The 26,227-nt window shown below is 59.3% G+C and overlaps 14 protein-coding genes across 14 annotated transcripts; 7 read left to right on the top strand and 7 right to left on the bottom strand.

Annotated features, from left to right (window-relative positions):
• Nucleotides 1-41: 41 nt before the first annotated feature.
• Nucleotides 42-1,485, bottom strand: SPRG_08648 (hypothetical protein). Its single transcript, XM_012347892.1, has 3 exons — nucleotides 666-1,485; nucleotides 478-616; nucleotides 42-431 (listed from the first exon to the last, which is right to left on the bottom strand). Exons 1-3 carry the CDS (start codon nucleotides 1,469-1,471, stop codon nucleotides 57-59), a joined length of 1,320 nt encoding a protein of 439 aa, XP_012203282.1. The 5' UTR covers nucleotides 1,472-1,485; the 3' UTR covers nucleotides 42-56.
• A 328-nt stretch (nucleotides 1,486-1,813) lies between these two features.
• SPRG_08647 (hypothetical protein) lies at nucleotides 1,814-3,225 on the top strand. Its single transcript, XM_012347891.1, has 4 exons — nucleotides 1,814-2,071; nucleotides 2,118-2,243; nucleotides 2,289-2,885; nucleotides 2,936-3,225. Exons 1-4 carry the CDS (start codon nucleotides 1,820-1,822, stop codon nucleotides 3,170-3,172), a joined length of 1,212 nt encoding a protein of 403 aa, XP_012203281.1. The 5' UTR covers nucleotides 1,814-1,819; the 3' UTR covers nucleotides 3,173-3,225.
• Nucleotides 3,226-3,397: 172 nt separating this feature from the next.
• Nucleotides 3,398-5,690, top strand: SPRG_08646 (CAMK/CAMKL/AMPK protein kinase). The gene is made up of 8 exons (XM_012347890.1): nucleotides 3,398-3,507; nucleotides 3,557-3,717; nucleotides 3,762-3,940; nucleotides 3,999-4,161; nucleotides 4,210-4,359; nucleotides 4,407-4,520; nucleotides 4,569-4,714; nucleotides 4,766-5,690. The coding sequence occupies exons 1-8, from the start codon at nucleotides 3,438-3,440 to the stop codon at nucleotides 5,664-5,666; spliced, it is 1,884 nt and encodes a 627-aa protein (XP_012203280.1). The 5' UTR covers nucleotides 3,398-3,437; the 3' UTR covers nucleotides 5,667-5,690.
• Nucleotides 5,691-5,725: 35 nt separating this feature from the next.
• Nucleotides 5,726-6,808, bottom strand: SPRG_08645 (hypothetical protein; the record flags this gene model as incomplete). Its single annotated transcript, XM_012347889.1, has 7 exons — nucleotides 5,726-5,800; nucleotides 5,852-5,959; nucleotides 6,002-6,058; nucleotides 6,107-6,163; nucleotides 6,210-6,275; nucleotides 6,321-6,439; nucleotides 6,493-6,808. 7 exons carry the CDS (start codon nucleotides 6,806-6,808, stop codon nucleotides 5,726-5,728), a joined length of 798 nt encoding a protein of 265 aa, XP_012203279.1.
• Nucleotides 6,809-7,486: 678 nt separating this feature from the next.
• SPRG_08644 (hypothetical protein) lies at nucleotides 7,487-8,027 on the top strand. Its single transcript, XM_012347888.1, has one exon. It carries the CDS (start codon nucleotides 7,496-7,498, stop codon nucleotides 7,901-7,903), a length of 408 nt encoding a protein of 135 aa, XP_012203278.1. The 5' UTR covers nucleotides 7,487-7,495; the 3' UTR covers nucleotides 7,904-8,027.
• A 492-nt stretch (nucleotides 8,028-8,519) lies between these two features.
• Nucleotides 8,520-9,346, top strand: SPRG_08643 (hypothetical protein; the record flags this gene model as incomplete). The annotated part of the gene is made up of 6 exons (XM_012347887.1): nucleotides 8,520-8,555; nucleotides 8,598-8,672; nucleotides 8,722-8,836; nucleotides 8,882-8,978; nucleotides 9,024-9,219; nucleotides 9,269-9,346. The coding sequence occupies 6 exons, from the start codon at nucleotides 8,520-8,522 to the stop codon at nucleotides 9,344-9,346; spliced, it is 597 nt and encodes a 198-aa protein (XP_012203277.1).
• An 83-nt stretch (nucleotides 9,347-9,429) lies between these two features.
• On the bottom strand, nucleotides 9,430-9,855 carry SPRG_08642 (hypothetical protein; the record flags this gene model as incomplete). Its single annotated transcript, XM_012347886.1, has 2 exons — nucleotides 9,430-9,801; nucleotides 9,847-9,855. The coding sequence occupies 2 exons, from the start codon at nucleotides 9,853-9,855 to the stop codon at nucleotides 9,508-9,510; spliced, it is 303 nt and encodes a 100-aa protein (XP_012203276.1). The 3' UTR covers nucleotides 9,430-9,507.
• A 743-nt stretch (nucleotides 9,856-10,598) lies between these two features.
• On the top strand, nucleotides 10,599-12,340 carry SPRG_08641 (hypothetical protein; the record flags this gene model as incomplete). Its single annotated transcript, XM_012347885.1, has 2 exons — nucleotides 10,599-10,872; nucleotides 10,922-12,340. Exons 1-2 carry the CDS (start codon nucleotides 10,636-10,638, stop codon nucleotides 12,338-12,340), a joined length of 1,656 nt encoding a protein of 551 aa, XP_012203275.1. The 5' UTR covers nucleotides 10,599-10,635.
• Nucleotides 12,341-13,114: 774 nt separating this feature from the next.
• Nucleotides 13,115-14,950, top strand: SPRG_08640 (hypothetical protein). Its single transcript, XM_012347884.1, has 4 exons — nucleotides 13,115-13,550; nucleotides 13,594-13,871; nucleotides 13,920-14,004; nucleotides 14,046-14,950. The coding sequence occupies exons 1-4, from the start codon at nucleotides 13,146-13,148 to the stop codon at nucleotides 14,895-14,897; spliced, it is 1,620 nt and encodes a 539-aa protein (XP_012203274.1). The 5' UTR covers nucleotides 13,115-13,145; the 3' UTR covers nucleotides 14,898-14,950.
• A 1,852-nt stretch (nucleotides 14,951-16,802) lies between these two features.
• On the bottom strand, nucleotides 16,803-17,706 carry SPRG_08639 (hypothetical protein; the record flags this gene model as incomplete). Its single annotated transcript, XM_012347883.1, has 1 exon — nucleotides 16,803-17,706. One exon carries the CDS (start codon nucleotides 17,704-17,706, stop codon nucleotides 16,816-16,818), a length of 891 nt encoding a protein of 296 aa, XP_012203273.1. The 3' UTR covers nucleotides 16,803-16,815.
• A 1,187-nt stretch (nucleotides 17,707-18,893) lies between these two features.
• SPRG_08638 (hypothetical protein) lies at nucleotides 18,894-20,025 on the bottom strand. The gene has a single exon (XM_012347882.1). The coding sequence runs from the start codon at nucleotides 19,938-19,940 to the stop codon at nucleotides 18,981-18,983; it is 960 nt and encodes a 319-aa protein (XP_012203272.1). The 5' UTR covers nucleotides 19,941-20,025; the 3' UTR covers nucleotides 18,894-18,980.
• A 1,277-nt stretch (nucleotides 20,026-21,302) lies between these two features.
• On the bottom strand, nucleotides 21,303-24,072 carry SPRG_08637 (hypothetical protein; the record flags this gene model as incomplete). Its single annotated transcript, XM_012347881.1, has 11 exons — nucleotides 21,303-21,566; nucleotides 21,617-21,988; nucleotides 22,042-22,332; nucleotides 22,379-22,504; nucleotides 22,556-22,660; nucleotides 22,710-22,790; nucleotides 22,844-23,324; nucleotides 23,367-23,461; nucleotides 23,517-23,561; nucleotides 23,606-23,941; nucleotides 23,986-24,072. The coding sequence occupies 11 exons, from the start codon at nucleotides 24,070-24,072 to the stop codon at nucleotides 21,303-21,305; spliced, it is 2,283 nt and encodes a 760-aa protein (XP_012203271.1).
• Nucleotides 24,073-24,139: 67 nt separating this feature from the next.
• Nucleotides 24,140-25,325, top strand: SPRG_08636 (hypothetical protein). Its single transcript, XM_012347880.1, has 7 exons — nucleotides 24,140-24,325; nucleotides 24,373-24,437; nucleotides 24,486-24,657; nucleotides 24,699-24,794; nucleotides 24,845-24,907; nucleotides 24,952-25,043; nucleotides 25,088-25,325. The coding sequence occupies exons 1-7, from the start codon at nucleotides 24,149-24,151 to the stop codon at nucleotides 25,260-25,262; spliced, it is 840 nt and encodes a 279-aa protein (XP_012203270.1). The 5' UTR covers nucleotides 24,140-24,148; the 3' UTR covers nucleotides 25,263-25,325.
• SPRG_08635 (hypothetical protein) lies at nucleotides 25,254-26,029 on the bottom strand. Its single transcript, XM_012347879.1, has one exon. It carries the CDS (start codon nucleotides 26,011-26,013, stop codon nucleotides 25,273-25,275), a length of 741 nt encoding a protein of 246 aa, XP_012203269.1. The 5' UTR covers nucleotides 26,014-26,029; the 3' UTR covers nucleotides 25,254-25,272.
• Nucleotides 26,030-26,227: the final 198 nt, after the last annotated feature.

Here is a 26,227-nt window from a genome sequence, read left to right as displayed (position 1 = left end):
CCAATGAGCGCTACCGAAATCTATCAACTTGATATTGACGTGGTAGATCTCCTCCTCTACGCGCGATCGTCTTCCATCTCGGCCCAGTACCGGCGACCGGCCTCGAGCGCGCCTCGCACGACCGCATCTTCCTCGTTGCCCGTGTTGATGACGACGGGGTGGTCAAGATACGTTGCGATCTCGCCTTGCATGAACTTGGACTTCATCCCGCCGCCACAAAAGAGCACTGCGTCGACGTCTTGCGGCGTGAGCTTGGCGTCGGCCAGCGCAGCGGCAATGACCGTCCGACCTTCTGCAAGCGACGGCGCCACGAGCCGCTGCAGCGCCGAGAGCGAGAGGGCGTGTTCGAGGTGCTTGGCACCCTTCTGATCTGCCGTGATGAACGGCAGGTTCACGTGGCTGACCTTGGCCGTCGACAGCTCCTTCTTGGCCTAGTACGATGCGTGAAGCTCTGTACATATGCATGACAGTGTGTACATTTTCTGCCGCTTCGCGCAGACGGTCCATTGCGAGGCTGTCGGTCCGGAGGTCGATCGAGGTTTTGGCTTGAAATTCGCGCGCGAGGAGCTCAATGATCGCAGCGTCCAGCGTCGCTCCGCTCATGCCTTCTGTCGCCCTAGTCATTCCATCAGAGTCGCACTTGCTGGATCGAGAATCTATTGCACCTGGAGGCAAGAATGACCGGCGCCGTCGGGTCGGTGCAGTCGAGGATCGAGCACTGCGTCTCGACACCGCCCATGTCGACCACCGCCACGTTGCGCAGAGTGTCGTCCCAGTCGGATGCGGCAAAGACCGCCGCAATCGGCTCCCGCACGTACCCGAGCACGTGCATGTTGGCCGCTTGGAGAATCGCGCGAAGACGGTCCTTCTCGGCGTCCCCGAAGCTCGGGGGCAAGGCCACGACGCACGGCACGCTTGCTTCGTCCTTCTCAAGGGCGTTCGCGACGCCTTCGTGGAGCCGGCGCACGAGCGTCGTGAGCACCGCATCGATGGTGAACGCGGGGTCGGTCTCGCTCGCATCGACGCCCAGCTGGGTCAGCGGCCGTCGGTGGAGAAGCTCGTCCCGGAGGCGAGGCACCGCGTTCTTGACGGCGAGCGCGCCAACGATGACCTCGCCGCTGCGGACTTGGACGGCCGAGGGCTCGGCGACGATCGTGTCGTCGTGTGTACCCTTGGTGTCCAGGCCAGCGAGGCGCGTGCTGCTCAGGCCCATGTCCAGGCCTAAAAGCATCGACGCGCGTTCAAAAGGCTGGGCTTCCTTCTCCGCTTGGAGGCGGCGGTGGGCGCGCAGCGTGTAGTGGGCTGTGAGCGCCAAGCTCGCGCCCACGAGCCCAATCATGATCGGATGGCGCTCGACGGGCGCCGTGCTGCGAAAGCCACGTACATGGTCGTCGTCCCGTCGCAGCGAGATCGGCGACAGCGCGTGTACGCTGGGCGAGCTTCGCCGAAGGACTCGTTGCGCTGCAAGCATCCTAAAATGAATATGTTATGCCGAATCTTATTCAGGCGCCGAAAATAAAGTCGACCAGTAGGCCACGTCCAAGCCAGGCGCATGAGCAACATTGCACGCACACTGCTCGGTGCAAGCTGGAACACCAACAAGAGATTCTTTACATTGCATGCAGCACCATGGCTTGTACTCGATCTCGATCTGGCAGTGCGAGCGCTCCGAAAGGCCACATGTGGTACTGCAACGCGCGGCATATGCCAAATATAAAAACCGGACGAGGATTTGCTGAAAAATGGACCAATCCCAGACAGGATATTGTCCTGCGGCGCGTGGATTGGTGCATAATCCAGCGTGGCAATGGATTTGGTCATGAGCGATCGCAGTCCGGACGACGACGAGCTCAGCGACGCGTACGTGAGCGCCCGAAGCGACGACTCGTCCATGGCCGACGACGATGGCGCTAGCAGCATCGCCTCCATGTCGCAGACTAGCGAGGTAGACGACGCGGTCCTGCACGACCACGCCTACCTCGGCGACGACGTGGGCATCGAGCGGCCACACTCCGCCTACTACGAGCCCGGCTCGGTTGTGGACCTGCCGCTCGTCGTGCTGCCCGACATTGTACGCATCACTTTGTATCGTGTTTCTCGTATCCTCGCTCGCGTAGGTGATGTTCCCCGGCGAGACCTTGCCATTGCGCATGCTCTCGTCGGCAACGATCCAGCTCATTACGCTGCGGACGCGGCTGCGGCAAGAGTTTGACACGTTCGCCGTCATTAGCACCCTCCAAGACGTATTACGAATCATACACAGGCAGCCTATCTCACATGGGTACCAGCCGATAGGACAGGTTGGGACCATCATCCAGATCGAGCGCATCTACGAGCAGAACGACGTCCACCTCTCGATCGTCGGGCGCGGCTGCCAGCGTTTCGAGCTCTGCCGCATTGCGCACGGAAGCGACGACTACGCGACGCTCGCGGCCTCGGTGCGCGTGCGGCCCGATTTCCACGCCCTGCGACCACCATTTGCCCAGTACGACTTGTATCGCGCGCATCGATGGCACATCGTTCGTAGGAAGCGGTTCGCTTTTGGCTACTGGCGTCCGTCCGAGTACAACCTCTTTGACGGCCACGTGCTCGTGCGCAAGGCCACGGCGATGCTTGCGACGTCGGTCGCGTGGCGCGGCGTGAACGCGGTGGTCGTCGACGACGCAGCGGCTGCGCCCACCGACCCAACGCAGTTTTCGTACTGGCTCGCTGCGCACGTGCATCTCAGTGTCGACGAACGGCGCGCGCTTCTGCAGGTCGACTGCACCGTGCGCCGGCTCCACGAGCTCTTGACGTGGCTCCAGGACCACACCTCGAGCGGCATTGCGTGCCGGACATGCCAGACCCTTCTGGGCAAGTCCACCGACATCTTCAACACCCAGCGGGTAGGCTTCCATATGCTATTGGAACGACGAGCGACACGACGGCTGCACAGGCGGGCACGTTTGTCAATCCGGGCGGCCACGTGCACCAGATTCTGACCTTGTACAGCGTTGAGAGCGACCAAGTGGTGTGCGTCGGGCGACCGACGACGCGCGACACGTGGTTTCGAGGCTACTCGTGGCAGTGCATGTACTGTGGCACGTGCGACGAGTTTGTCGGCTGGCGCTACGCGTCCAAGCGCTTGACCCCGCATGTCTTTTATGGCCTCGTCCGCACCGCGATCCGATAGCTCGCCACAGTGATACCGACGTGTGCAATGTAATAGTACGCAGATGTGGTCGGCGTGAGTCTCGCCATCTCCTCCTCTACTACTGGTGGCGGACTGCACACACGTCATCGGACGTCTCGAGACTAAGGAGTTGCGCGATCCACGCTCCGATGCGTTGTAACTGAAGGTCTGAACGCGCTAATTTTACGAGCAGCCACGTCCATTGGCGCGCTAATCTCGGACTGCTATCATTTGTAAAACACCTCGCGGGCAGTGCCTCGGAGGCATGGACAGCGACTCGGCGGACGAGAGCCAAGTCGTCGGCGACTACGTCCTCGGCAAAACCATCGGCCGCGGTACTCGATTCTATCGCAGCCAAGCAGACACTGGACGATGTATGCGTAGGAACGTTTGGCAAGGTCAAGGCCGGCATGCACCTCCCGACGGGCGAGAAAGTGGCCATCAAAATCCTCGAGAAATGCCGGATTCTCGAAGTGGCGGACGCCGAGCGTGTCGCGCGCGAGATCAAGATCCTCAAGCGCAACTACCACACCAACGTCATCCAGGTGCAGCGAATAGGATTGGATCGAGATTCATTATGGTCGAGTAGCTCTACCAAGTGATTGACACGGCCCAGAGCATCTACTTGATCATGGAGTACATTGACGGCGGAGAGATGTTTGAGCACATCGTCAAGAACCACCGCATCCGAGAGAAGGACGCGGTGCGCATGTTTCTGCAGATCGTCGACGGCCTCGACTACCTCCACCGCAACGACGTCACGCATCGGTGCGTCGACTCGTTTTCTGGTGTTTCGAGATCATCATCATGGATGCATGGGATGCAGGGACCTCAAGCCCGAAAACCTCTTGCTGCACGCACACCCGTCGGGCTTGATTGTCAAAATCGTCGACTTTGGTCTGAGCAACACGCACGAGCAGAACCGACTGCTGCGCACCGCGTGTGGGTCTCCGTGCTACGCCGCGCCCGAGATGATCGAGGGCAAAATGGTTGGTCGACGGTCGTTGGTTTTTCAATCGTCGAATCCTGCTACGTAGTACGTGGGCCCGAAAGCAGACATTTGGAGTCTCGGCGTCATCCTGTTTGCGATGGTGTGTGGCTTTTTGCCGTTTGAAGACAACAACACGAGCATTCTATACAAGAAGATCCTCTCGGGACAGTACAAGACGCCCAACTACATCTCCTCCGTACGCTCTCCCAAGCCTCCTTTCTCTCACGCACGCACAATTACTAGCTCGTCCAAGATTTGATTCGCAAAATTCTGGAAACGGACCCGGTCAAGCGCTTTAGCCTCGACGACATTCGCGACCACGCGTGGTGCAAATCCGTTGAAGCACAGATGCCCAAGGTAGTCTCCGTGCCTCGCCGCTCCCTCAACAAACAACAACGTGCGTAGCCGCTCGTGCCGGTCGGAGCGGCCAACATCAACAAGATGGCGCTCATCAAGCTCGAGGAGCTTGGTATGGACAAGGAGGCCGTGACACAGTCGGTCGCGACACAAGCATACAACAGTCTCAGCGCGAGCTACTACCTCATTGCTCTGTACCATCAGCGTCCTCTGGTATTCTAATCACATCGAACCTCTGCGCGTAGGAAGCTCACGCGGCCCGTCGAGCGCACGGCCAAGCGGCGGCGGTACTCGGCCTACAACCGGAGCTCGGACCGTGCAGCTCTCGAAGACGCGCAAATGGCCGTCACGAAACCCAAGCCTGTCAAGCCTGTCTTGCCGACGATCGAGGATTCCGCTGGGAAAGAGAGCACGGTGGTGCCTGCGGCGACCGTCGACGCCAAGCCACCGACGACGACGAGTGAGCCGAGCAGCAGTGCGCCGTTCAAGCCACCAGTGTCGCTTCGATCGGGACGCAACCTTGTCGAGGCGGCGACGTCCGTCACCAATGGATCCGGCGTCGTGCCCGTCCCGCCGACAGAAACCAAAGAGGCGGCGCCAAAGCCGCGGACGCGCGCCACGATTTCGCTCGGCGCGGTCTTGGCCCCGATTCTTCCGGGCGCGTACGACGAGAATGGCAAGCCGAGCGAGACGGCGCGCGTCGGTGCACTCTCGATTGCAACGCGCGCGAAAAACATGATGCCGTTCAGCTTCAGCGGCGGCGCGCGCAAGGAAGCCAAGGCGAAGCGAGTGACGCGCCACGGCAGTATCCAAAAGTCCAAGCAAACCGAGCTCGCGATGGTGCAAAAGCTCATGAACCGTATGACCTTTCATACGCCGGCAACGATCGAGGAGGAAGATGCGAGCCCGTCCAAAGACGCGGCGAAATCGTATCTGGACACGAGTGGGAGCAGCAAGGACGCGGGCGCTGCAGTAGACGCGGCCATGAAACCAGAGCCACCGCCCGGCGCCAAACCGTCGCCGCCGAGTTCCAAAATGGACGAAGTCGTTGCGCCCGTGGCAACAACAACGACAACGACGACGACGACAACGACGACGACAGCGACGACAACGTTGCCAACCATAGACACCCACGCACTTGTATAGACATCAGGTTGTAAAGCTTCGTGGGTCTTGACATTGGTGGGTGTTTGTGTTTTATATAACTAGGGCGGCGTCTGCGGCGACCAGCGCCACGCACCCGCACTCTGCACAAAGAGGTGTTCCATTGCGCGCAGGAGCTAATGCACGAAGAGTTAGTTTGTTGAGACGAGAGAGGGATAAGAAAGTACGTCGTCGACTTCGGTCTTTGTGAGCTGGCTTCGCATCGCATCGAGCCACGTGAAGATCGTGTGCAGGGACTGAGTTGTCGCCAAAAGGTCGTCCTTGGCCTGCTTGTGCTACAAGCCATTGTGCATACGATGGCAGCTCGTTGGGCGCACCTCGAGTGTTCGCTCTTGGATGAGCTGGATCGTGGCCTTGGTTTTGGCTTTGTTGAGCTAATGGTCGCCAGTTGGGGTTAGGTATTCGTCGTTGCCAAGAAGTACCTTGCGCTGGGCCGAGTCGAGGGCGACCTTGATCTGGTCTCGCACGGCCATAAAGACCTAGTTCTCATGTGTGCAGGCAGGGTGCAGCATCTCTTGCGCGCACCTCGACTTCTTCGAGCTTCCGCACTTTGTTTTCAAGCGGTTGGACGACATTGGCGTGGAGCCGTGCCTATCGTGGGCGTGGTCGCACCTGGTAGTAGTACCATCAACGTACGCTGCAAGCGATGAACTCGGTTTCCATGGATGTTGCCGCGACGACGATGTCCATGCGGGCGTCTTCAAAGAGGGCGCTCACCTCGGTGCGCTTGATGTCGCGCCAGAGTTCGGCCATGCCTACGGACGACGATTATTCCCCACATTTCTCTCAGTCCGAGACGCGCGTGTACCGTAGAGCAGCGAGGTGATCCCTCGGACTTTGGCCAAGATCGATCGCAGCGCTGCGAGCACGTTCTGGATGTCGTCTTGCTTGGCCGTGTACTGCGCCTCGGCGGCCAGTGCTGGACCGGTTTTGGATGGAAAGATCAACCGCACCGCCTTGTGGCACGCGGTACGCTTGAGTGCCATCGCGCGCACATACAGACTCCGCGCCTGGTATTTGGTGACGAGCTCCTCCATCGTCAACCACGCATGAAGACCCGGGGTATCCACCGCCAAAACGGTCGCATTGGAGAGCGCAGTGATCGAAGCGTGGGCGTCTTGCATGGTGTTCACTTGGTCAACTACGCTGTGCGTCGATTAATGGGACGAGAGCGCTTTTGGGAAAAGCGAGCTGGAGGGAAAAGCGAGCTCCAAGGGAGAAACCGCGCCAACCGGCTCCCTACTTCAAGCTCACAACGGCGGCCTTCCCTAGCTGGTCACATGGAATCCTGCTTCTTCCCAAATCATTCCTCCTTGCGCGATGCCAAGTCGTCTGTCTCTTCTGGCACGATGTGTCATATTCGTGTGCGTTGACAGGCATCACGCTTGGCAGTCGCGGCAACGTTCCTTCGAGATGCTGTGCACAACCAGTGTCATCATCATCCATGTGGTGTCGAACGTGCGTCAGCGCGTGCTGGCTTGTCGCGCTGCGTGTTTACTTGAACGCGATCGGTTTGTCGTCGGTCGCCATCTGGTGGTCACGATAACCAAGTCAAGTGGCGTACTAGTAGGAGTAGCATGTCCTGCGCGTGGCCGCGTGACCAAGGCGCCGCCACCATGGACATGCAGCCTCGCTACCGCATGAGAGTAAGAGCGTTGGCTCGTTGGCGCCATGTCGCTGACGTCGTCGTCGTATGGCTCCGCAGAGCTCCGTCGGCGCTTCGAGATGCCAGCGTGCGTGTGCTACGGTGCAAGCTCGGAACGGTGCAAGACGCCAGCTGCGGGCCATTTTCTATTTCGCCACCAAGAAACATGATCCGCGTCCGAGGCGTCGGCCACGTCGTGCTCCGCGTGCGGACGATCCAGCTCGCCGAGATGCTGCGCTTCTACATGGACATACTCGGCTGTCCGATCGAGCGCGTCCAGGAAGACATTGGCCTCTACCAGCTGCGCGCGGGCCGGAACCTCCTCGACTTCGTGCTCGCCGAAGGCACACTCGGCCGCGCCAAGGCCAAAGAACCACGGACGCCCGACCACCTCTGCCTCCAAGTCGACTCGTTTGACGCGGCGCATGTTCGGCGAGACCTTATCCATGCCGGCGTCCGCGTCGGCGACTATGGCGCGCGCTACGACGGCCACGCGTGGAGCCTCTCTATTTATGACCCCGAGGGCAACGTGATCGAGCTCATGGGCCCCGAGACCAACACGACCGTCTTGTAGTAACGTATATATCCTCGTCGTCGTACCCTCAAAACCTCTGGAGGACAGAGCTGCGTCATCGCCATGTCGTGATGACGATGCCCGTGGCCGGCCACCACCGTCGTAGCTTCGTCGCCGGGACGTGCAGCGCATGCCTCTGCCGTCTGCGCCCAGCGCACGCGTCGGCCCACCGTGTCTGTGTCGCCATGTGCGTCACAGCAAGCAACGCCTGGTCGGCCGAGTAGCTCCAGTGTGTCGCGCGCACGGGTATTAGCTGCTCCAGTCTCTGTCCAACGACTGGTGCTGAGGCGAGCTCGTACTACGCGTGCAGTACCAGGTAGAATGATCTGGCAGGCTGGACGGGCTGCCTGGATCGAGTGCAGCAGCAGCAGTGCAGCCGTGCAGCCGAGACTCCTACGTGCACGACCATAACACTAGTAGCAAGATTCAATGCGATGAGCTCTACCGTGCCATGCGACGTCGTGACCAGTGAGCTCGGATTCCTCGGCTCGTCGGCTGGACAGGCGTTTGTCGTGCTGTCATGCGGTCGTTGTTGCGTGTGACTAGCCACGAATTACGGAAAGGGCGGGTAGGAATTCTGGGCATATCCGGACGTCCATTGAAGGTCGGGCCAGCGATGTTCCGCATGCGCAGCAGCGAGATGGAGTTCCTGGTGCGAAGATGACAAGCATAGAGATGCATCATGGACGCGTAGGCGGAGCAAGAGCTCATCTCGGTCATGCCCTTCTTCGAGCTCAAAGAGAATGGCGGCCTGCTCCATGGCATCGGCGTACGGCGACGCTTCGCTTCATGATCCAACATGATCGATGCTGCTTTAGGGCGACTATGGGCCGTTCCACCCGTCGATGGCGACGCCCGTTCCTCTTTGGCTCGCGATCAAGCTCAAGCAGCTAAACAAGTGTCGGATCCTCCAGCCGTCCTGGTTCACCGTCGGTAGAGCGATCGCTGCGTAGCAGCCCATGCGATCATCGCACATAGAGCACTTGATGGAGCGCTTGGAGGGCGAGAACACGAGCGAGGCCTTTGAATCGCTGCCGTTCCACTACCTCGAGATGGCCACGCTGCTCCTGAAGAAGTACGTACATGAAGAACGCAGCAGCGTCGAGCTCATGGTCACTAGCGCACCCGATGACATGGAGCAGGCCGAGAAGATGCGGCTAATCCTCGAGGACATCCAGCACACGCGCCAAGAGAAGATCCGGAACGGTCTCTGCGTGCTTGCCAAGGACGTGCAGACGGGCGGCAGTGCCCACGCAGTCCAGCTCAACAACGTTGCCGCCATGGAGATCAATTCCGTGCGGCAGTTTATGACCAAGGTAGCGCTCCCATGGCTCCCATCTTGCATCACCCAGAAGCACTTCGTAGTCGCTCAAGAAGTTCTACGAGCTCAACGTCATGGGCGGCACAGGTATGTGGCTCTGCATTTTCCGTATGCTCCGGTAAACACGCGTGGTAGAGGGCATCTCCCAGAGCCAATTCACGAGCCAAGCGTCGTCCATGGGTACGTTCTTATTGTTGCAACGACAGTCGCATCGAATGTTGCCTGTTAGATACGACACCAGGCAGTGTGTCCCGGCTTCGGCGTCACCGCTAAGTCTCTACATCTACACGTACCGAGGCTTGGTCTCGGTGGTTCCCGTCTTCTTCTTCTTCTTGGTCGGCGTCTTTTTGCCGGTGGCTTCAATCGGCAGCAGCGTCGCCTTGCCGAGTGTACTTGGTGGCAGTGTCGTGACGGCAACGGGCGTGATGGGGCCGACGGGCGCCTGGTTCTTCTGAGCGAACGAAGCTTCCCGCTCGCGCTTGTCTTCTTCGGCGGCCGCAACGCAGCAGATACCGCAGAATGCGGCGCAGGCAATACCACCGCAGATCTCTTCGGCTTCGCTCATACTCCGGGAAATCTCAAGTGGACACCGTGATCGCTTTGCGGCTATCTCGGCGCGAACGTTCGCCATCTCGTCCGTAAGATTGGCTTCCGTCTCGCATTGCAAGCAACGGACGCTGTGCCGATCTGCCCACTGATTACACCGGATGTCCTCAGGACATCAGTCGAGACTTTCGGGGGGATCGCGTCAGAGTATTCTTTGTTTTGGAGGCGGCGGAAAGGTCAGTAACGTGGCGAGATACCATTTTCTACGTTACGGACAGACTGCAGGTTGACAAGTTGCTATGAAGAGACGTCGACGTGGAGCGAGGTGACTGAGTCGCTCAAAGTCGCGTGCAGGCACAGAGGCGACAGGCGCTGCCGCCTTCGCTTGAGAACGAACGTCCCAGTAGTCCGCACTGCAGTGGCCTGTCGTCCTCGCTCGAGCCTCAGCGCAGGTACAGGCTCTCATGACCAAGGAGAGAGCGGTGTGGAGGCCTCGAGAAACACGGGCAGAGGTAGAAGGAACCGATGCTTTGCCGCCCACTACCGCCGACCTGGTTGCTACCGCACAGACTTTTCGTATGAGGTTTGCCACACTACGCAATATAGTAGATGAGCCCAAGGTACATTGTGGTGTCCAAGGCAACGAGACACCTCTTGGCATACATGTAGATGCCTTGTAGCGGCCAGGTAGGATGGACGCTCGGCGCTGTCTGCAAGATACATGACCTACATTCTGCTCTGCCACCGGAAAAACACCGGGAAATGGCCGCCATGCATTGGTCATAACGTGAAGCTGTCGACCAATCAAACGCGGCGGATTGAGTGGAAAGCAACCTGAGCCAATGTATTTCTGCTTGTTGCCGCGATGGAGGAGTCGCTGGACGAGAAGGCGCTGTGGCGTGACCGCAACAAGATCTTCGTCGCCGGCCTGCCGCTTGACGCCGATGACAAGGCGCTCGCGTCCAAGTTTGAGAGCTTTGGCGAGATGTTCCAGGCCAAGGTCGTCTACGACAACAAGACGCAGCGCTCCAAGGGGTTTGGCTTCGTCACGTACTGCTCGTACGAGAGCGCACTCGACGCCGTGCGTGAAATGGACAAGAAGGTATGCGACGCGGCTCGCTCACTGCTTGGAATCTCATGAAGAACTGTAGAAATGGGACAGCCGCGTCCTGAACGTGCGCTTTTTGACGCCCAAGGGCGGCGCCGCGGGCGCGCCGATGGCGCCGGCACCGGCGCCCCGCGTCATCGAGCCGCGTCCCGAAGGCTGCACGACCATCTTCGTCGGCAACATGCCGTACGAGATCACGGAAGAGATCCTGCGCAAGGTCTGCGCCGTCTGCGGCGACATCAAGGCGATCCGGTTCGCCGAGGACATCAAGACCAAGGAGTTCCGTGGTTTTGGCTATGTGCAGTTCTACGAAGGCGAAGCTGCCGAGACGGCCGTGCGCACACTCCACGGCACTGTTGTCATGGGCCGTCCGCTGCGCGTCGACTACGGCGCGCGTGACGCGCCCGAGGTTTCGGAGATGAAGGAGGCCCTCCAGAAGAAGCTAAAGAAGGGTATCTGCCACAAGTTCCAGCAGGGCTTGTGCGACCGCGGTGACGCATGCAAGTTTGCCCATATCGAAGCCAACGACCCGATGACGGGCGGCATCCCAGTGATCAAGACCGCGTCCAAGGCCGGTCCGCGCTGCATCAACAACGTCCCAGACGATGCGCCTGTCTGCATGGGCTTTCAGCGCGGCAACTGCACCCGCGGCAACAAGTGCAACTTCCGTCACATCGTCGGCGAGTCGGCGGCGGCCGAGACACCGGAGACGCCGGCAGCGGCGCCCGCACCAACCTTTGTCGTTGTCAACAACGCCCCAGAAGACGCGCCTATTTGTATGAGCTACCGCCGTGGCAAGTGCAAGCGCGGGGACTTGTGCAAGTTCCGCCACATTGACGGCGACCTCCCGGACGAGAACGACGACGACACCGCTGCGGCCCCTGTTGCCGTACCTGTTCCTGCCGTGGTTGCGCCTGTCGCCGAAGAAGCTCCGCAAGACGTTGACGACGACACGCCGATTTGCAAGAGCTACCAGCAGGGCAAGTGCAAGCGCGGTGCGCAGTGCAAGTACCGCCACGTCGGTGCGCCGCCGACGCCCGTGCGCGCGCCCGTGGCCATGATTGGCGGCCTCGCCGTGTGCCAGAAGTTCCTCAAGGGCCAGTGCGCCAAGGGCGGCACCTCGTGCCGGTTTGCGCACCCCGGCGAGTCGCAGGCAGTCGCGGACGCCAAGTCCGAGTACCAGAAGCGCTTCCAGAGCGTGTGCTACAACTGGCAGAACGGCGGCGCGTGCGCCCGCGGTGACAACTGCCCGTTCGAGCACAACAACGCACATGTTGCCAAGACGGTGGCGACGGTTGTGCCTGATGTCGAGGCCGAGCCCGAGGCGCCGGTCGCCAAGAAGGAGAAGAAGGAGAAGAAGGAGAAGAAGTCGAAGCGGACCGCCGACGACGAGGACGAGGACGACCGCGCGGCGCGGAAGAAGGCCAAGAAGGACCGAAAACAGAAGCGAAGCGAAGATTAGGCGACAGAATTATACGAATCGCTGTGCGTTGTGTTGGCGCTAGATTTCTTTGGTCATCGTGCGACAGAAATGCGAGTCAATGGTCGTCGCACTTTCTATCAAGTCGTTTGAAATTTGACGCACGTTGGACGCAATCGTTCGGTGTGCAACTGGGAACGGCGTCGAGGGAATGTCCCGTTCGACGAGCGCGGTCGGAAAGTCCGTGCCAGGGGACAACGAGACTAGTGTGGCTGCCATGGTGGCAAAGATGTCTGCCCCATGGCAAGCCGCTGGGCACTTGCCGTCCGTCCTCGAGCTCGCCGTCCATCCACTAGTACCACAGTAGTAGAGTGCGAATCCTAAACGTCCTCCTCCATGTACGATATTCGCTTAGATCTTAGTTTGCCGTTGAGTGTACGTGGCACTCTGGCACTACGATTACGCGTCGAGTGAGGAGTCGTATGAAGACATCTGGCACCGCCCGATTACGGCAGTCGCAACGCAGTGTACGGCACCGTCGTGCGCCCAAGCATCGACAGGCCTCACCTGCATCCCTCACGCCCCCGCGCTCGGTGCCACGTCCAAGTGCACAAATCTCGGCCGAGCGTTTTTCGAAACCCGTGACCAGTCCAGTGTACCTTGCAGGTGGCCCACGTGCAAGTTGCCGTGGGGACCGATTTTTGTCAGGAAAATCATTCAATCGGATTTAAATTTTCTTGCAATCTCTCGTCTTTCGCATCATGTTGCATGCATTTCAATCTTCCAAATATACTAATATTAAACCCACCAGGCCACCACGAAGAGATCTTATCCGAGCCCGCCGACCATGGCCACCTCGTCGTCCATCTTGCGGAAGCGGCTTGCGCTGTTTTTCGGCGTCGCTTGCTTCCTCGTGCTCGCGCAGGTGTCGCAGCTCGGCTTCCTCGTCACGAAGAACCACCACCACCACGCGAGGCTGCGGGGCCAGCGCCGAGAGCCGTCGCCCATGTCGCCCGCCGAAACGACGCACGGGCTCGACTTTATCGACGAAGCGCAGCTGTCGCCGACGCAGCGCACGCGTCGAGCGGCCATTGAGGCGGCGATGCGCCACGCATGGAGCGGCTACGAGACGCATGCGTTTGGCGCCGACGAAGTCGGGCCTGTCTCGGGCGTGCGGCGGCAAAACGTCTGGGGCGACATTAGCGTCACGCTTGTCGATGCGCTCGACACGCTGTACATCATGGGCATGATGGTACGCATGTTCCGCCAAATCCCAAGACGCGATGTATTGCTAGGACGAGTTTCACCACGCGCGGGACTGGGTCGCGTTCAACCTGGACTTTACCCACTTGGGCGTCGACGGCGGCGACGTCTCGATCTTTGAGGTTACGATCCGCGAGCTCGGCGGCCTCCTCGGCGCGTACACGGTCTCGCGCGACCCGGTCTTTCTGCAGCGCGCGATTGAGTTTGCCGACTTGACCGCGCCAGCGTTTGACGACGCCAGCGGTGTCTTTTACACCGAGTTCAACCCGCACACCAAGGCGCGGTCCATGCATTCGTGGAATCAGTACCGGTACAATATCCCTCTTTGTCGTCTTCGCCTCAATCGTCTCTTCTATAGTGGGCTCTTGGCCGACCTCGGGACGCTCCAGCTTGAGATGCGCTATCTCTCCGACCTCACGGGGGATCCCCAGTACGCGCTGCGGGTACTAATCGCAGATACCGTCAAGCGCGTGACCGCTGTTAGGGCGACGGCTTTTACAAGATCATCCAGCGTGAAGGGTCGTTCAAGGACACGGGGCTCTTCCCCGTGCACTTTGACCCGGTGTCGGGCACCTTTGCGTCCACCAACTCGTTCATTACGCTCGGCGCGCTCGGCGACTCGTTCTACGAGTACCTCCTCAAGGTCTTTCTGTACAGCGGCAAGAACATGGCGCAAGACGGCTTTCTTCGCCGCGCGTACGACGCCGCTGTCGACGGCATGGAGAAGCACCTCCTCACGCAAGGCACGGCCACCAACGCCGACGGCTCAACGGCCACGTACTACTACCTGCGCATGCTCGACATTCCGCTTCTCCGGGGCACACCGGAGCAAGACCACCTCCTCTGCTTTGTGCCGGGGATGCTCGCCCTCGGCACCGTTGGCGAAGTGGACGCGGTCAAGGTCGCGCGCCATCTCGAGCTGGCCAAGAAGCTCATGGCAACATGCTATGCCATGTACGCCCGCCAGCCGACGGGCCTCGCGCCGGACCTCGTCGCGTTCCCGGGCTTTCTCGTGCGCGACGGCAAGTACAAGCTCCGGCCCGAGACGGTTGAGAGCCTCATGTACATGTACCGGATCACGAAAGACGAGACGTACCGCGCGTGGGGCTGGGAGATCTTCCAGTCGCTCGAGAAGCACGCCAAAACCACATACGGCTACGGCGCCGTGCTGCATGTCGAGAGCCTCGAGCAAGTGACGGTCGAGGACAAGATGGAGAGTTTCTTCATGGCCGAGACGCTCAAGTACCACTACCTCCTCCAGAGCCCCGAGAGCTTCGTGCCGCTGGACAAATACATCTTCAACACGGAGGCCCACCCGTTGAGCATCTTTGCGTAGATAACGAGACTAGAGATCATGTAGAATGGAGCTTCAACTCGGACAATGACCACGATTTGATTGGAAATATCCAGGGATAGGGGTATGGACAACAAGGATCGGGTTGTGACGACCGCTGCGTGCTATAAGACTCGTCACGCGACGGTTTGGTCTCTTCACTGAAGAGAGGAGACCTTCACTAAAGAGTGTCAACCGTGAGAAGATCCGGCAAATAGCGATACGGAAAGTGTGTGTGTTGATCTGAATGGCACTAATGGTGGTGGTGATATTTTCATGGAAATGGCTTTCAATCGCTCGCTGCGCAAGTCCAGATCCCCAGCGACATTGCTCTAGACTTCTTGTTCCGCTCTCTTGTAGAGATCTTGAACACTGCTGTCTCATTGACTTTTGTATGACACTCTGCAGCAGCCAACCGCGTTGGCTATCTTAGCATAAAGCGAATCTTTAGCGCTTGGCTGCATGCGTGGACACCGACGTCAATAGTGACACGTCGTAGGGGCCTCCACGCATGGCATGGAAGTCAATCGAGAGATGCAAAGGCAGTCACAGCCATCGCAAACGACGAAATGGTCAAAATGACCGGCGTCGCAGCTCGCGGCATCAGGTAGCACCCGCAGGCATGGACCTCCGAGCCCACTTGCACGCTTTCAAGCTGTTTCTGATATCTACTGCTGATCTACTTTTTGAGCAAATCCCATGTGTGCATGCATACCAAGCATGAGGTTGGTGACTTTGCGACGTTGCCGTGCCCGCAAGCACCCTTCACGCCGTCGCGTATCAATTTTTAGGGTTAGGTTTACTTTTGACAAGCATTTGGCCTCGTCAATCCAGGTCGGGGCGTGTGGCGAGCTCGAATTTGCGACCGGAATGCAAACGTACATAGACCGATGCAACTCGTCATAGTTTCTACAAGTCTGTACATAATATTGTCTTACGCCGCGAGTGTCGAAGTTGGGCCGTGGCCGTCCTTGCAAACCACTTGGATAGAACTTATTTTACTCGGCTGCGGTGATCGAGTACAACACAAACGTCCATATTGACTGTTGTACGGGCCAACACTTTACAGTGGCTTGCCATGTTGCGCATCTTCGCCTAAAGCGAATCTTGAATTGCTCGGCGGCACGCGTGGACACCGACATCAACAGTGACTTGTCGTGCTCCACGTATGGCACGAAAGTCAATCGAGAGATGCAAAGGCGGTACCATCGCAGATAACTTGATGGTCGAAAGATTCTTCAGTTGAAAGCGGGCAGCAGGTAGCACCAGTAGCCAAGGACCTCTAAACCGTTGTGTACGCTTACAAGTATATCTGAATTCTACTTCCGCACTACTTATGGTGCAAAACTCGTTTCCATGTCAAGTACAAGGTCTACAACTTTTGTGGGACCCTTGACTCTACGCTACACGCAAGTCTCCTTCAATTTACGAGACTAGGTTAAAGTCCTATCATCATTAAGTACGGGAGGGCTAGGTTTGCATTGTGGCGGGGCGTAGGCAGATCTCTAGGAGCTAAGAACTTCAAGTGTCTTGTCCTCATCCTATAACCCTGCTTGTCCCCTTAATATGTCGACGCAACCTCACTTTTCCGAGCTCTTGGCTTGGTAGTGGAATCATCGCTCGCCAAGGTTGCAACTTGCTGTTCGAGTTGATGCACGTGAAGAACGACATACATGCGCGGGATCGGCGCGCTGTGCCAGACGCGTGGTTTAATGGACGTCGGCCAGCTTATGTCAGTCTGTGCGATTTTAGAAAATGAACTACCGACTCTGGAGAGCGACTTGGGTCGGCTACGTTAGCAAGGCATCGGTACACAGCGCGCCAACACGAGGGCTCGATGACGTTGACGTGTATTGCAGATCTTAATCTTTGAACTCTGCTTGCTTCAAAATGATCGGGACCATCTCTTCTTGCCGCCGCGTTACAAGCCAAAGAGGACCTTGAGCTCGTCGTAGAGCACGAGAAGCAGCGCGCTCCCGGTGCCTCGAAGGACGTTGGAGCCCGCGCCTTTAAAGAACGCGCTCGCGCCTTCGTCCTGGAGCATCTTGCCCCAGCAGTGGAGCGTCGACGTGTACAAAACGTCGGTGCGGCCCGCCTGCATCATCATGCGCCGGCGCACCGTGTCGAACGGGTACGCCACAAAGCCCGCGCCGGTGCTAACGACTTGCGCGGCGATCCACTTTTGCCACAGCGGCGCCGTCGGCCCCACGACCACGTCGCGACACGTGTCGTAGCCGCCAAAGAAGGCCGCGCGGTAGACGACGATGCCGCCAACCGAGACGCTGAAGCCGCGGTACAAGCCCTTGGCGCCGTCCGACTTGTAGATTTTCGAGAGGCAGTCGACGAGGCCCGTGTAGAGGCGCGACTTGCCGACGCCAACATCGGCGCCAAGGCGCGTCCGGGCAAAGTCGAGCGGGTACACAAAGGCGAGGGTCGTCGCCCCCGCTGCGCCGCCGGCCGCGAGGTTGCCGACGAAGAAGGGCCAGAACTGGTCCTTCTGGACGCCACGAAGGAAGAAATCCTTGTACTTGTCCTTGAGTGCAAAGTTGAAGGCTTGGGTCGGGAAGTACCGGATGACGTTGGCGCCGTTGCCGCGCCAGAGCGACGCGACGCCCTGCTCCTTGGTGAGCCGCGTTAGGCAGTCCAGGATGCCCGTGTACGGTGTCGTGATCTGCGTCGATGTGGCTTGGACCTGGAGGAGGAGCTTGACGCGCTCAATGGGCGCGACGACGGTCTGGGAAATGGCCCCCGCGAGCCCCCCCGCGAGGAGGTCGGTCGCGAACGAGGCTTGGGGGGGAGCGGTCGACGTCATGCGTTCAATTGGAAAATGACGCGTGCGGTCCATCCACCGCGTCCACAAAAGGTCCACAAGCAGGGTCGGAATGCAACGGATCACAAACGAGTTCGACGTCAACACCAATTTCGCACGGAAAATCAAGAGGAATGGGTGGCTCTGCGCACGCTCGGTATCCAGGGACGACGCGAGTTTGATATGAATAGAGGAAGGCCTTCTCTAGAACGGCACCACCAAGAGCGTCCAGGCGCGGACACTCTCTTCTTACGGGTTCAACAAATGTGTGTATTACGCCCAGCTACGTTGGTGGTGCCAATCACAATCATGGCACTGCGGTACCTTTCAGATGGCTTGGAATGAAGATGTCACATCCGTCTCCACGGGCATGGATCATGCCTGCAGCATATTGGAGCGTGAAGCGCGTGTTCGTAAAAAGAGAACGCGAGTGCTTTGCACCACAACCAGAGTGAGTCCAGGTCGGTCATATCGGCTTGCGTTTGGCGTGAAGAGGTAATAACGAGGTGGCCCGTCTGTTGCCTCCTCCATGACGTGATCCGACATCGCGTTCACGCAAGGACCGACTATCAGTCGACGACATCAGCAGGGATTGCTTCCGTTCAACAGGATATTCTTTGGACAAAGGCCGCCACGTTCGCGCTCCACCTCGTACGACCTTGGCCTCACGAGTCGGCTCGAGACACTCGGCGACAAATCCTGGCTCGGAACCAAGTTGAAATCCTGGCTCGGAACCAAGTTGAAATGCTAGCTCGGAACGGCCCGCATCGATCCGAGCAACGTGGGCATGCCACGTCATGACGATGGCCATCGACTTCACTGCCATCTGATCGAGGTTCGATCTGCGATAACGATGGCACATCCTCGGAGCATGTCCTCGGAGCACTGTCCTCGGACCAACGACGTGCATTCTACACCGACGGTGCTACAGGCGCTTCACGTCATCTACCTGTATACTTGCGCAGAAGAGACCCAGGGAAAGAGAGCTCGTGTTCTTGACGGCAAGGGACGATCGTGCGATCGCCCCTTGCTCCTGCATGTCGTGGCAGGCCAGCTTCTTGCGCACATTCCCAAACGCCCACCAACACGTGGGCGAGCGTGGTCCGAGCTGCAGACGTCGGTTGTGGGTGCATCGCTACTCTCTTGGGTGCTCGATGTGTCTGTCAAAAGAGCTTCAAAAGCAATCCAAATGAGGTGTGCAAGGCCGCCATGTTCTATTATAGCTAAGCTAGTCGCACAAATCTAGATCTTCGATTTGCTAACACAAAAGGAATAATTTATTCCGACGACGAGCCGCCCTGGAAGCCCATCATGGCCTTGAATTCGTCGTACATGACGAGGACAAGGGCACCACCCGTACCACGGATGATGTTCGAGCCAGCGCCCTTGAAGAAGGCACCAGCGCCCTCATCCTTCATGATCTTGCCCCAGCAGTGGAGCGTCGACGTGTACATGATGTCGGCGCGGCCAGCCTGCATCATCATGCGACGGCGGACCGTGTCGAACGGGTACGAGAGGATACCGGCGAACGTCGTGACGACCTGGGCGACCGCCCACTTCTGCCAGATGGGGGCGTTCTTGGGGTCGGCGATGAGGATATCACGGAAGGTATCGTAACCGCCGAAGAAGGCAGCACGGTAGACGATGATACCGCCGACCGAGACACCGAAGCCGCCGTAGAGGCCCTTGGCGCCATCCGACTTGTAGACCTTGGTGATGCAGTCGACGAGGCCGTTGTACTGGCGCGACTTGCCGACACCGACATCGGCACCGAGGCGCGTACGGGCAAAGTCGAGCGGGTACACGAAGAGGAGCGAGGTCGCGCCGGCGGCACCACCCGAGGCAAGGTTGCCCATGAAGAAGCGCCAGAACTGGTCCTTCTTGACGCCATCGAGGAAGAGCTTCTTGTACTTGTCCTTGAAGGCGAAGTTGAGCGCCTGCGTCGGGAAGTACCGGATGACGTTGGCGGCGTTACCGCGCCAGAACGACGACACACCCTGCTCCTTGGCGACACGCGTGAAGCAGTTGATGATGCCCGTGTACGGGTCCTTGATCTGCGTCGAGGCAGCCTGGACCTGGAGGAGGAGCTTGACGCGCTCAATGGGGGCGACGACGGTCTTGGAGATACCGCCGGCGACACCACCGGCCGCGAGATCCGTGAGGAAGGACACGACGCCCGACTCCTTCTTGTCGGCGGCCGTGGCCAACGGCTTCAAGTTAGCGTACTGGGTGAACATCTTGTGTCTTGAGCAAAGTGCGAAGTGAGCTCCGACCGCAAGCGCAAGCCGACGACTTTGCTGGCCACTGATTTTGGCTCCAGCACGCAACTTTAGTGAAGGGAAGAAACGCATTGGGATTGGCCGAAAGTCATGTAACCAACGCTTTCCACGCTCCTGATTGGACCGAGATGTGTGGCCAGGTGCTATTGACGCCGCGTTGGCGCAAGCTTGCTATTTGTATGGACACGCGTGTATTTTTTTACCAAAACGGCGAGGGGAAAGACGATGTGTTTCGTCAGCGCCTGCGACACGCGCGCCGGCGGCGACGACGGAAGTCTCCTCGTTCGATCGCCACTCGCCATCCAAGACCGTTGACGCAGACGTCATGCGCTTGCACACCGAGGCGACCAAGATGACTGCGAGGACCAAGAGGACCAAGATGACCACGATGATCAAGTAGCCGTCGAACCAAGGCACGCTGCAACGGACAAGGGCAACCGACGGCAACGGATGGTGCAACTGACGTGGCAACGGCTGCGCGCGGCAAGCTGTGCACGGCAGCACCAACCACGGCTTTTCTTGCTGCAACGACCCGTGCCGGCGGTTGCGGCCATTGAAGAAGCGTCGAAACACCGACCGACTTGCAGGCGACGACCGCGACGACCACGCAGTGCGACCTGCAGCGCCAAGCCAACGACTTGCGCGCCTCGTTTGCGAGGCTCCGGCAATGCTCGAGGGCCTGTATACACCGTTTGCCCGTGTGAACTTGCACCGAGCCCAAGCGTCGGCGTTGTCTTTGGACACTTTGCATGGCGGTGTCGATACGATTGCAGGACACCGGCTGCTGGAGGCGCAATCGTCGCTCTGCGCCGCAGGATGCTTATGTGCAAGACAGCACGTAGCTCTAGCTAGTATCAACCGCACAAGTGCTCGTAGGGCGAGCGCTGCACGGCATGCAGTGGGTGGTGTATCGTTTGGCGAAGTAGACAATGAAGAGACCTTGACGCGGCGTATGCGTTGCCTGTCGATCCATCGACAGGGTCGCGCTCTACATGGGCGTTCACGGCGGGAGCAGTACCCGGCAGCATCGATTGCAGACCACATGCGCAACGTTGGCGCAGCCAGCATCGGCAGAGGCGACGGAGCGAGGGGTTGCCGAGCCCCGATGCCACATCGCAGTCAGTAGCGCCTGGTCTGTCTGCATCTTCAACCTGGCGGCAAATGGTGATGGTGCAAGGACCTGTCTTGCATCGACGATTGTATTACGTAATCCGTGACGAGGCAGACGTGGTCGAACGTTGAGGCGCCGAAAATAGTAAAATTCGGCATCGCGACCGGTTTATACAGCACGGTTGGCGATGCTTCACGGTTACCTAACGGCTACGGAAGCACACGGAAGGTAACGACGCGGCTTTGCGCCGAGTAGAAGAGGTCGATGGCATTCGCGATCGAGGCGGCGCCACGTACGAGCCTGTCCTGTGGCACCACTTGCTCAGCGAGCAGGCTTGTTGATGGGACGAACACGGACACGAGGCCATCGCCCGAGTCGAGCACGCGCAGGCGCAGGAGCACCGGTGTGCCCCGGATGCGCCTCGCCCAGCGCAGCGAGGCCGGGCGGCGGCGCGCCTTGGCCCGCACGCAGTACTGCAAAAAACGACGGCGGTCACAATGTCCTTGTACACGCGCTGGGCTACGAGTCGCTTGAAGTGCGACTGGATCTTGACGGCGGCGCACGTGAGCCGTAGCGTGAGCAGCGCCTTCGATGCGACCCAGCGATGCATGTCGTACGGCGTTCGCATGCGCGTGCTGCACGCAATCGATAGCGCCGATGGACGCGGCTGTAGAAGGAGCGAGGCCTTGGGCAACGTTGATACTGGCACCGCGTGCACGACGAGCGTCGTCGGGTCTTGGAACCATCGAAAGACGTCGAACGGAGGCTGCGTGCAGAGCATCGTTGCCGGCACGGCGCCCCACGCACAAAGCGTAAGCGCTCGGTCGTACAGGACGTTTCGGAAGCGACGGCGGCCGCGGTAGCCCCGCCAATGGCGTTGAATACGCGTGCACACCTACGGTGCAGCATGGTACTACGGGGCAAATCCAGGACAAATGAGGTGTCTACGTTCGATTGGAAGAGGCGGATGCGCGCCTTCATGTCGTTTTCAGCGCGCTGGGTCGCCCGGCGTAAAGCCACCGACGCCGCGAGCTGCGCGCACTGCTCCCGCAATCGGGACAAGCGCTTGTGCTCGTCGTCGAGGAACGTAGCCCACGCCGTGTGCATTGGCGCCGCCGTGGCGACGACCCGCCCACATGGTGCAAGACCCGCAAAGACGAGCTCATACCCGTTGGTGGTGTGCTCTATGTAGAGCTGCCGCACGAGCGCTTCAAAGAGCGATGGCCACTTGTAGGGTTCCTAGGTCCATCAATACTTGCACACGAGTGCATCAAGAATCACTAACCAGGACATCTAACGGGAACGTCGACGATGATGCGGTCTGCAAGTGACTCACCGGCACGATCGTCTTGTGGAGGACGTTGGCGCAAACGTCAAACGCGCGAACTTCGAGATGGTACTCGATGGTCACCTATCCCTAAATATCAACCCAAGAATCCACCATATAGAGCGAGCGTAGTACGTGCATGGCCAGGAGACACCGAAACGGCCTGTCGCCGCCTTTATAATAGAGCACCGATGACGCTCGGTAGACGCAAGGAAATCGAATGTGCCAGTGATGGCGAACCTAAGAATACATCTCAGTTCTCGTAGGGACATCACGGAGGTCGTCGCACGCTGGCGCGCAGGCGGGGACGAAGGACCGTGTCAAACCACATGGACCAATGGGCGAGACCGACAACAGAGGCACTTGGAAGCTACAACATATCGTGCGCCTCGCCGCGGCCTCGGGTCGAACGCTGGTACGTACATCTCGCTTCAAATAGAGTGGTGGCGATGCAAGCCGCTGGAGGTCGGTGGCGCTGAGGAAGAGGTCCTGGGCTGTCGCGCGTTGCGGCTCGTAGATGCGCACGCGTAGCGCGTTGGTTGTCGCGTCGCTTTCGTACAGACTCACGAGAACGCGTGCTTCGCTCTGCAAAGCGTATGCCCTTGTGTACATGTGCATCGGGTCACGTCGTAGAAACATTGTGTGTCGCGGTTGCACAGGCTCAGCGACGGAGCTCATCGTTGTCGGCCGCAGCGGCATTGGCACCGTTGACGCCAGAGCCGACTCAACGGATATACTAGGCTTGACAGGCACCGATCGGCTCTTGAACCGCATGAGCGCGCCGTCGACCTTGACGACGACAACACCCGGCGCCTCTTCCTTGGGCTCTTTGATCGCGAGGCGGCTCAGCGTTGTCTGCGCATGCGTCAAGAGCCGCGCGCATTCCGCGCGAAGATCGGGCGAGCTAGAGAAATGATCATGGGATCGACAACAAGTATTGTAGTACAGGGTCGGTTCGTGGAGAAAATGCACGTCAAATTCCGTGTGCAGCGACACCCACGTGTGCTCGAGCAGCGTTTTTTGTGCCCTTGAGAGCGCCTTCTACTGACAAATGAATATATCAATCTACTAGGCGCTTTGTCTGTATATAGAGTACCTTTGGCGACGTGGACGGAGACGACGACGATGAACGGTCCACCGACTAGCGTGCTCGATGACGGGCTGCCATGATTGCCCGTTCTCTACCTTGAGCTTGGCCAAGAGCTCTTGAAGGCGTCGCATCCACCCTTCGACGGGGTGCTCGGACTTTCCTCGGTCATGCTTGACGCCTCTTCGCATTGCGGCAGGAACGCGTGCCACCGCGGCGACGACGTCCTTTCTCGCTGGCTTGGCAGGCGGGTCCAGCACGGAGCTTTGGTTGTTAGGCTCGATAGCTGGCGCAGCAATCAGTAGAGGGTTCAAGGCCACGATAGGTCGCTTTTTCGATTGCTTTTTCTTGCCATTGATGAGCTTGGGTGGCGGCGGCTGAAGTTTCTCGATGCGTGGAGCCAAGCGTTTGTTGGCCAAGATCGCGCTCGGCATCTACCGCGCCAGGCATCAGACGCAGAGTGAATCCATCTCTCGACCTTGGCGCCGCACGACGGGCAGAAGCGGGCAATGATGCGGCACGCGTCATGGCACTCGGGGCAGCGCGAGTCTTGCGTCGCCTGCATATCTTGGGCGAATCGGCACGGCCTCTGATTGGTCCAACCGATTTGTCCGGAAAACGTCCGGAAAAAGATTGTTGCCATGGACGTCGAGGAAGCGGCCGTCGCGAGAGACATGGCCAGCTTCCTGCGGCGGGACGTGCTGGACGAGCTTACGGGCACGAAGGAAGCACTCATCCAGGCCGAGTCGCGCTGGATGCGCATGCAGGGCCAGGAGCAGGCGACGGGCAAGTCCATGAAGGCGACCATCAAGACCGAGGTAGACCCTCGGACCATATCCGTGCGCATAAGAACGTGGCTACACAGGGCGCGTCGATCCTGGAGGCTGACATTGAGCTCAACTTGCGCCGTGGATACCTCGTCAACACCAAGTACACTTGTCTTTCGACGACCACGATGTCCAAGCTCGCTTTGCGTAGGCTGCACCAGCCGTGCGTCTTGGACCAGCTCCTCGAGTTCCACCGTATACTGCATATGCAGTACCGCGCGATCGCCCGCGTTGTGAGCGTGCTCGAGAAGGACGTCGCACACACCGGGCCCGAGACGGTCAGCATCGACGACGTCGCGCTGCTCGTGCACTACACCCACGAGGTACATGTCTCGTCGTTGATCGCGTTGACGGCATTGTGTAGGCCTTGGCGTTATTGGCCCAAGCGTTGCGCCAAGCAGGCATGGCGGTGCGCCTCCCGAGCAAGCGCCGGTTTCCGTACAGCGCCCAGCTCGACCACGTACGTATGGCTTGCTTCTGGCGAGACTAAGCACGCGCGTGGATATGTAGTGCTTCTCCCCGCCGCTGCCAAGCGACATCCTCGTGGACCTCTCCGTGCACCAGGCGCGCGTGGTAATATTCCTGTCGTCTTGAGATGATGATGTTGTTGTCTCTAGCTGGTCGAAGCGTTCGTCGTCGCTCCATCGTCCAAGCCCGTGGACGAGCTCCTCTCGAATAGCTCGAAAAAGGAGTTTGTCGGCCAAGTCACGTACACTCGCCCGCTGCAACTCGCGGCATGACGCGTGCGCGTAGGCTCTTTCGCGGCCAAACGATCGAGATTGTGCGTCAAACAAGCGTGTGGCTGGACCTTCCGGGCCTCGAAGACTTGCTCGTTGTCCTCGACGACCACGTCGCGCGAGTCACTGCGCTCCGCAACAAGGCCGACGCGCTCCTCCAGTGCGTCCCGGACGCCATCCCGTGCATGTAATAACAACGCTCTATTCTTTCGTGTGTGCAAATATACACTTGTCGCCAAACCGGCAGCTGCCCGCTCGGAACTGATTGCAGACCTTCGTCGCGTTGGACTTGGCGCTGTGCTCGAACGAGCACTTGTCCCCGTACGAGCACTGGCCACGCATAAAATCGTAGCAGACGCGCGGGCCCTGGACGACAAACTTGTCCTTCTTCGTGCGCACGCGCATGAGGTGCCATTTGCCCAGCTTGTGCTCGGCGAGCTGGTCGGCGCTCGTAAACTCCTTGACGCAGAGCTTGCACTTGAAGCCGACCTGGCCACACTCCTCGAGGTGCGCAGTCGTCTTCTTATGCGCCAAGAAGTCGTCGAGGTCAACGCCGATGAAGCCGCAGGGTTTGCACGCGAACGGAACCTTGCCCACGATCTTGACCTTGGCCGCCGGCTCGACCGCCTTCTTGGGCTTCTTGTGCGTGGCAACCTTGTTTGATTGGCAAGAAACCTTGGGCAGGAGCTCGCCCGGGAGCGATGGGACAGTGTCGTTCTGGTACTCGGACAAGTTCACGACGGCGGCCGGCGCTTCGTCGCCAGAGCTCTCCGAGTCGTCGTCGGAGCTCGAGCCGAGGTCAGCCTCCAGCGCCTTGATCTGCGCTTCGAGGTCATCTTCCTCGGCCTTGGGCTTGACAATGATCGCATCGGCCGACTGCTGCAGCCGCTTGGCCATCGGCAGCAACGCGGCCTCCTCGCGCTCGCGCGTTCGTTTGCCCATCCTTTCGATTTTGATCGTATTTTGGCCAATCAGTTTCCTGCAGGCGTTTTAGCCAATCCTCGCGCTCGCTGACGCGCAATCGTCCATTGGCCAATGGGAGGCGGATAGAGACGGCACAGCCCAATCCGACACGCGACTGAATAGACGCAACTGTCAGCTAAGGTTACGGTGCCAGCGCCTGCGAAAGTACAAGGTCGCACCCTCGCGGACGTTC

Source organism: Saprolegnia parasitica, assembly GCF_000151545.1.
Source record: "Saprolegnia parasitica CBS 223.65 unplaced genomic scaffold supercont2.39, whole genome shotgun sequence".
In the NCBI taxonomy this organism is placed as follows: domain Eukaryota; phylum Oomycota; class Saprolegniomycetes; order Saprolegniales; family Saprolegniaceae; genus Saprolegnia; species Saprolegnia parasitica.
The sequence above is the reverse complement of the archived record's forward strand: the minus strand, read 5'-3'. Positions and strand labels throughout refer to the sequence as shown.

What these genes read in the sequence shown, in the direction of transcription:
- SPRG_08635 (XM_012347879.1), bottom strand. Translation starts at nt 26,013, where the DNA reads ATGGGCAAACGAACGCGCGAGCGCGAGGAGGCCGCGTTGCTGCCGATG.
- SPRG_08636 (XM_012347880.1), top strand. Translation starts at nt 24,149, where the DNA reads ATGGACGTCGAGGAAGCGGCCGTCGCGAGAGACATGGCCAGCTTCCTG. An exon ending in CCGTGCACCAGGCGCGCGTG is followed by an intron (nt 24,908 to 24,951) that starts GTAATATTCCTG and finishes TGTTGTCTCTAG; the next exon opens with CTGGTCGAAGCGTTCGTCGT. An exon ending in GAGTTTGTCGGCCAAGTCAC is followed by an intron (nt 25,044 to 25,087) that starts GTACACTCGCCC and finishes GCGTGCGCGTAG; the next exon opens with GCTCTTTCGCGGCCAAACGA.
- SPRG_08648 (XM_012347892.1), bottom strand. Translation starts at nt 1,471, where the DNA reads ATGCTTGCAGCGCAACGAGTCCTTCGGCGAAGCTCGCCCAGCGTACAC. An exon ending in CCGGTCATTCTTGCCTCCAG is followed by an intron (nt 617 to 665) that starts GTGCAATAGATT and finishes TGGAATGACTAG; the next exon opens with GGCGACAGAAGGCATGAGCG. An exon ending in TGCGCGAAGCGGCAGAAAAT is followed by an intron (nt 432 to 477) that starts GTACACACTGTC and finishes GCATCGTACTAG; the next exon opens with GCCAAGAAGGAGCTGTCGAC.
- SPRG_08647 (XM_012347891.1), top strand. Translation starts at nt 1,820, where the DNA reads ATGAGCGATCGCAGTCCGGACGACGACGAGCTCAGCGACGCGTACGTG. An exon ending in TCATTAGCACCCTCCAAGAC is followed by an intron (nt 2,244 to 2,288) that starts GTATTACGAATC and finishes CATGGGTACCAG; the next exon opens with CCGATAGGACAGGTTGGGAC. An exon ending in ACATCTTCAACACCCAGCGG is followed by an intron (nt 2,886 to 2,935) that starts GTAGGCTTCCAT and finishes ACGGCTGCACAG; the next exon opens with GCGGGCACGTTTGTCAATCC.
- SPRG_08640 (XM_012347884.1), top strand. Translation starts at nt 13,146, where the DNA reads ATGGCCACCTCGTCGTCCATCTTGCGGAAGCGGCTTGCGCTGTTTTTC. An exon ending in CATTCGTGGAATCAGTACCG is followed by an intron (nt 13,872 to 13,919) that starts GTACAATATCCC and finishes TCTCTTCTATAG; the next exon opens with TGGGCTCTTGGCCGACCTCG. An exon ending in ATCCCCAGTACGCGCTGCGG is followed by an intron (nt 14,005 to 14,045) that starts GTACTAATCGCA and finishes GACCGCTGTTAG; the next exon opens with GGCGACGGCTTTTACAAGAT.
- SPRG_08644 (XM_012347888.1), top strand. Translation starts at nt 7,496, where the DNA reads ATGATCCGCGTCCGAGGCGTCGGCCACGTCGTGCTCCGCGTGCGGACG.
- SPRG_08638 (XM_012347882.1), bottom strand. Translation starts at nt 19,940, where the DNA reads ATGTTCACCCAGTACGCTAACTTGAAGCCGTTGGCCACGGCCGCCGAC.
- SPRG_08646 (XM_012347890.1), top strand. Translation starts at nt 3,438, where the DNA reads ATGGACAGCGACTCGGCGGACGAGAGCCAAGTCGTCGGCGACTACGTC. An exon ending in ACCACACCAACGTCATCCAG is followed by an intron (nt 3,718 to 3,761) that starts GTGCAGCGAATA and finishes ATGGTCGAGTAG; the next exon opens with CTCTACCAAGTGATTGACAC. An exon ending in CGCAACGACGTCACGCATCG is followed by an intron (nt 3,941 to 3,998) that starts GTGCGTCGACTC and finishes CATGGGATGCAG; the next exon opens with GGACCTCAAGCCCGAAAACC.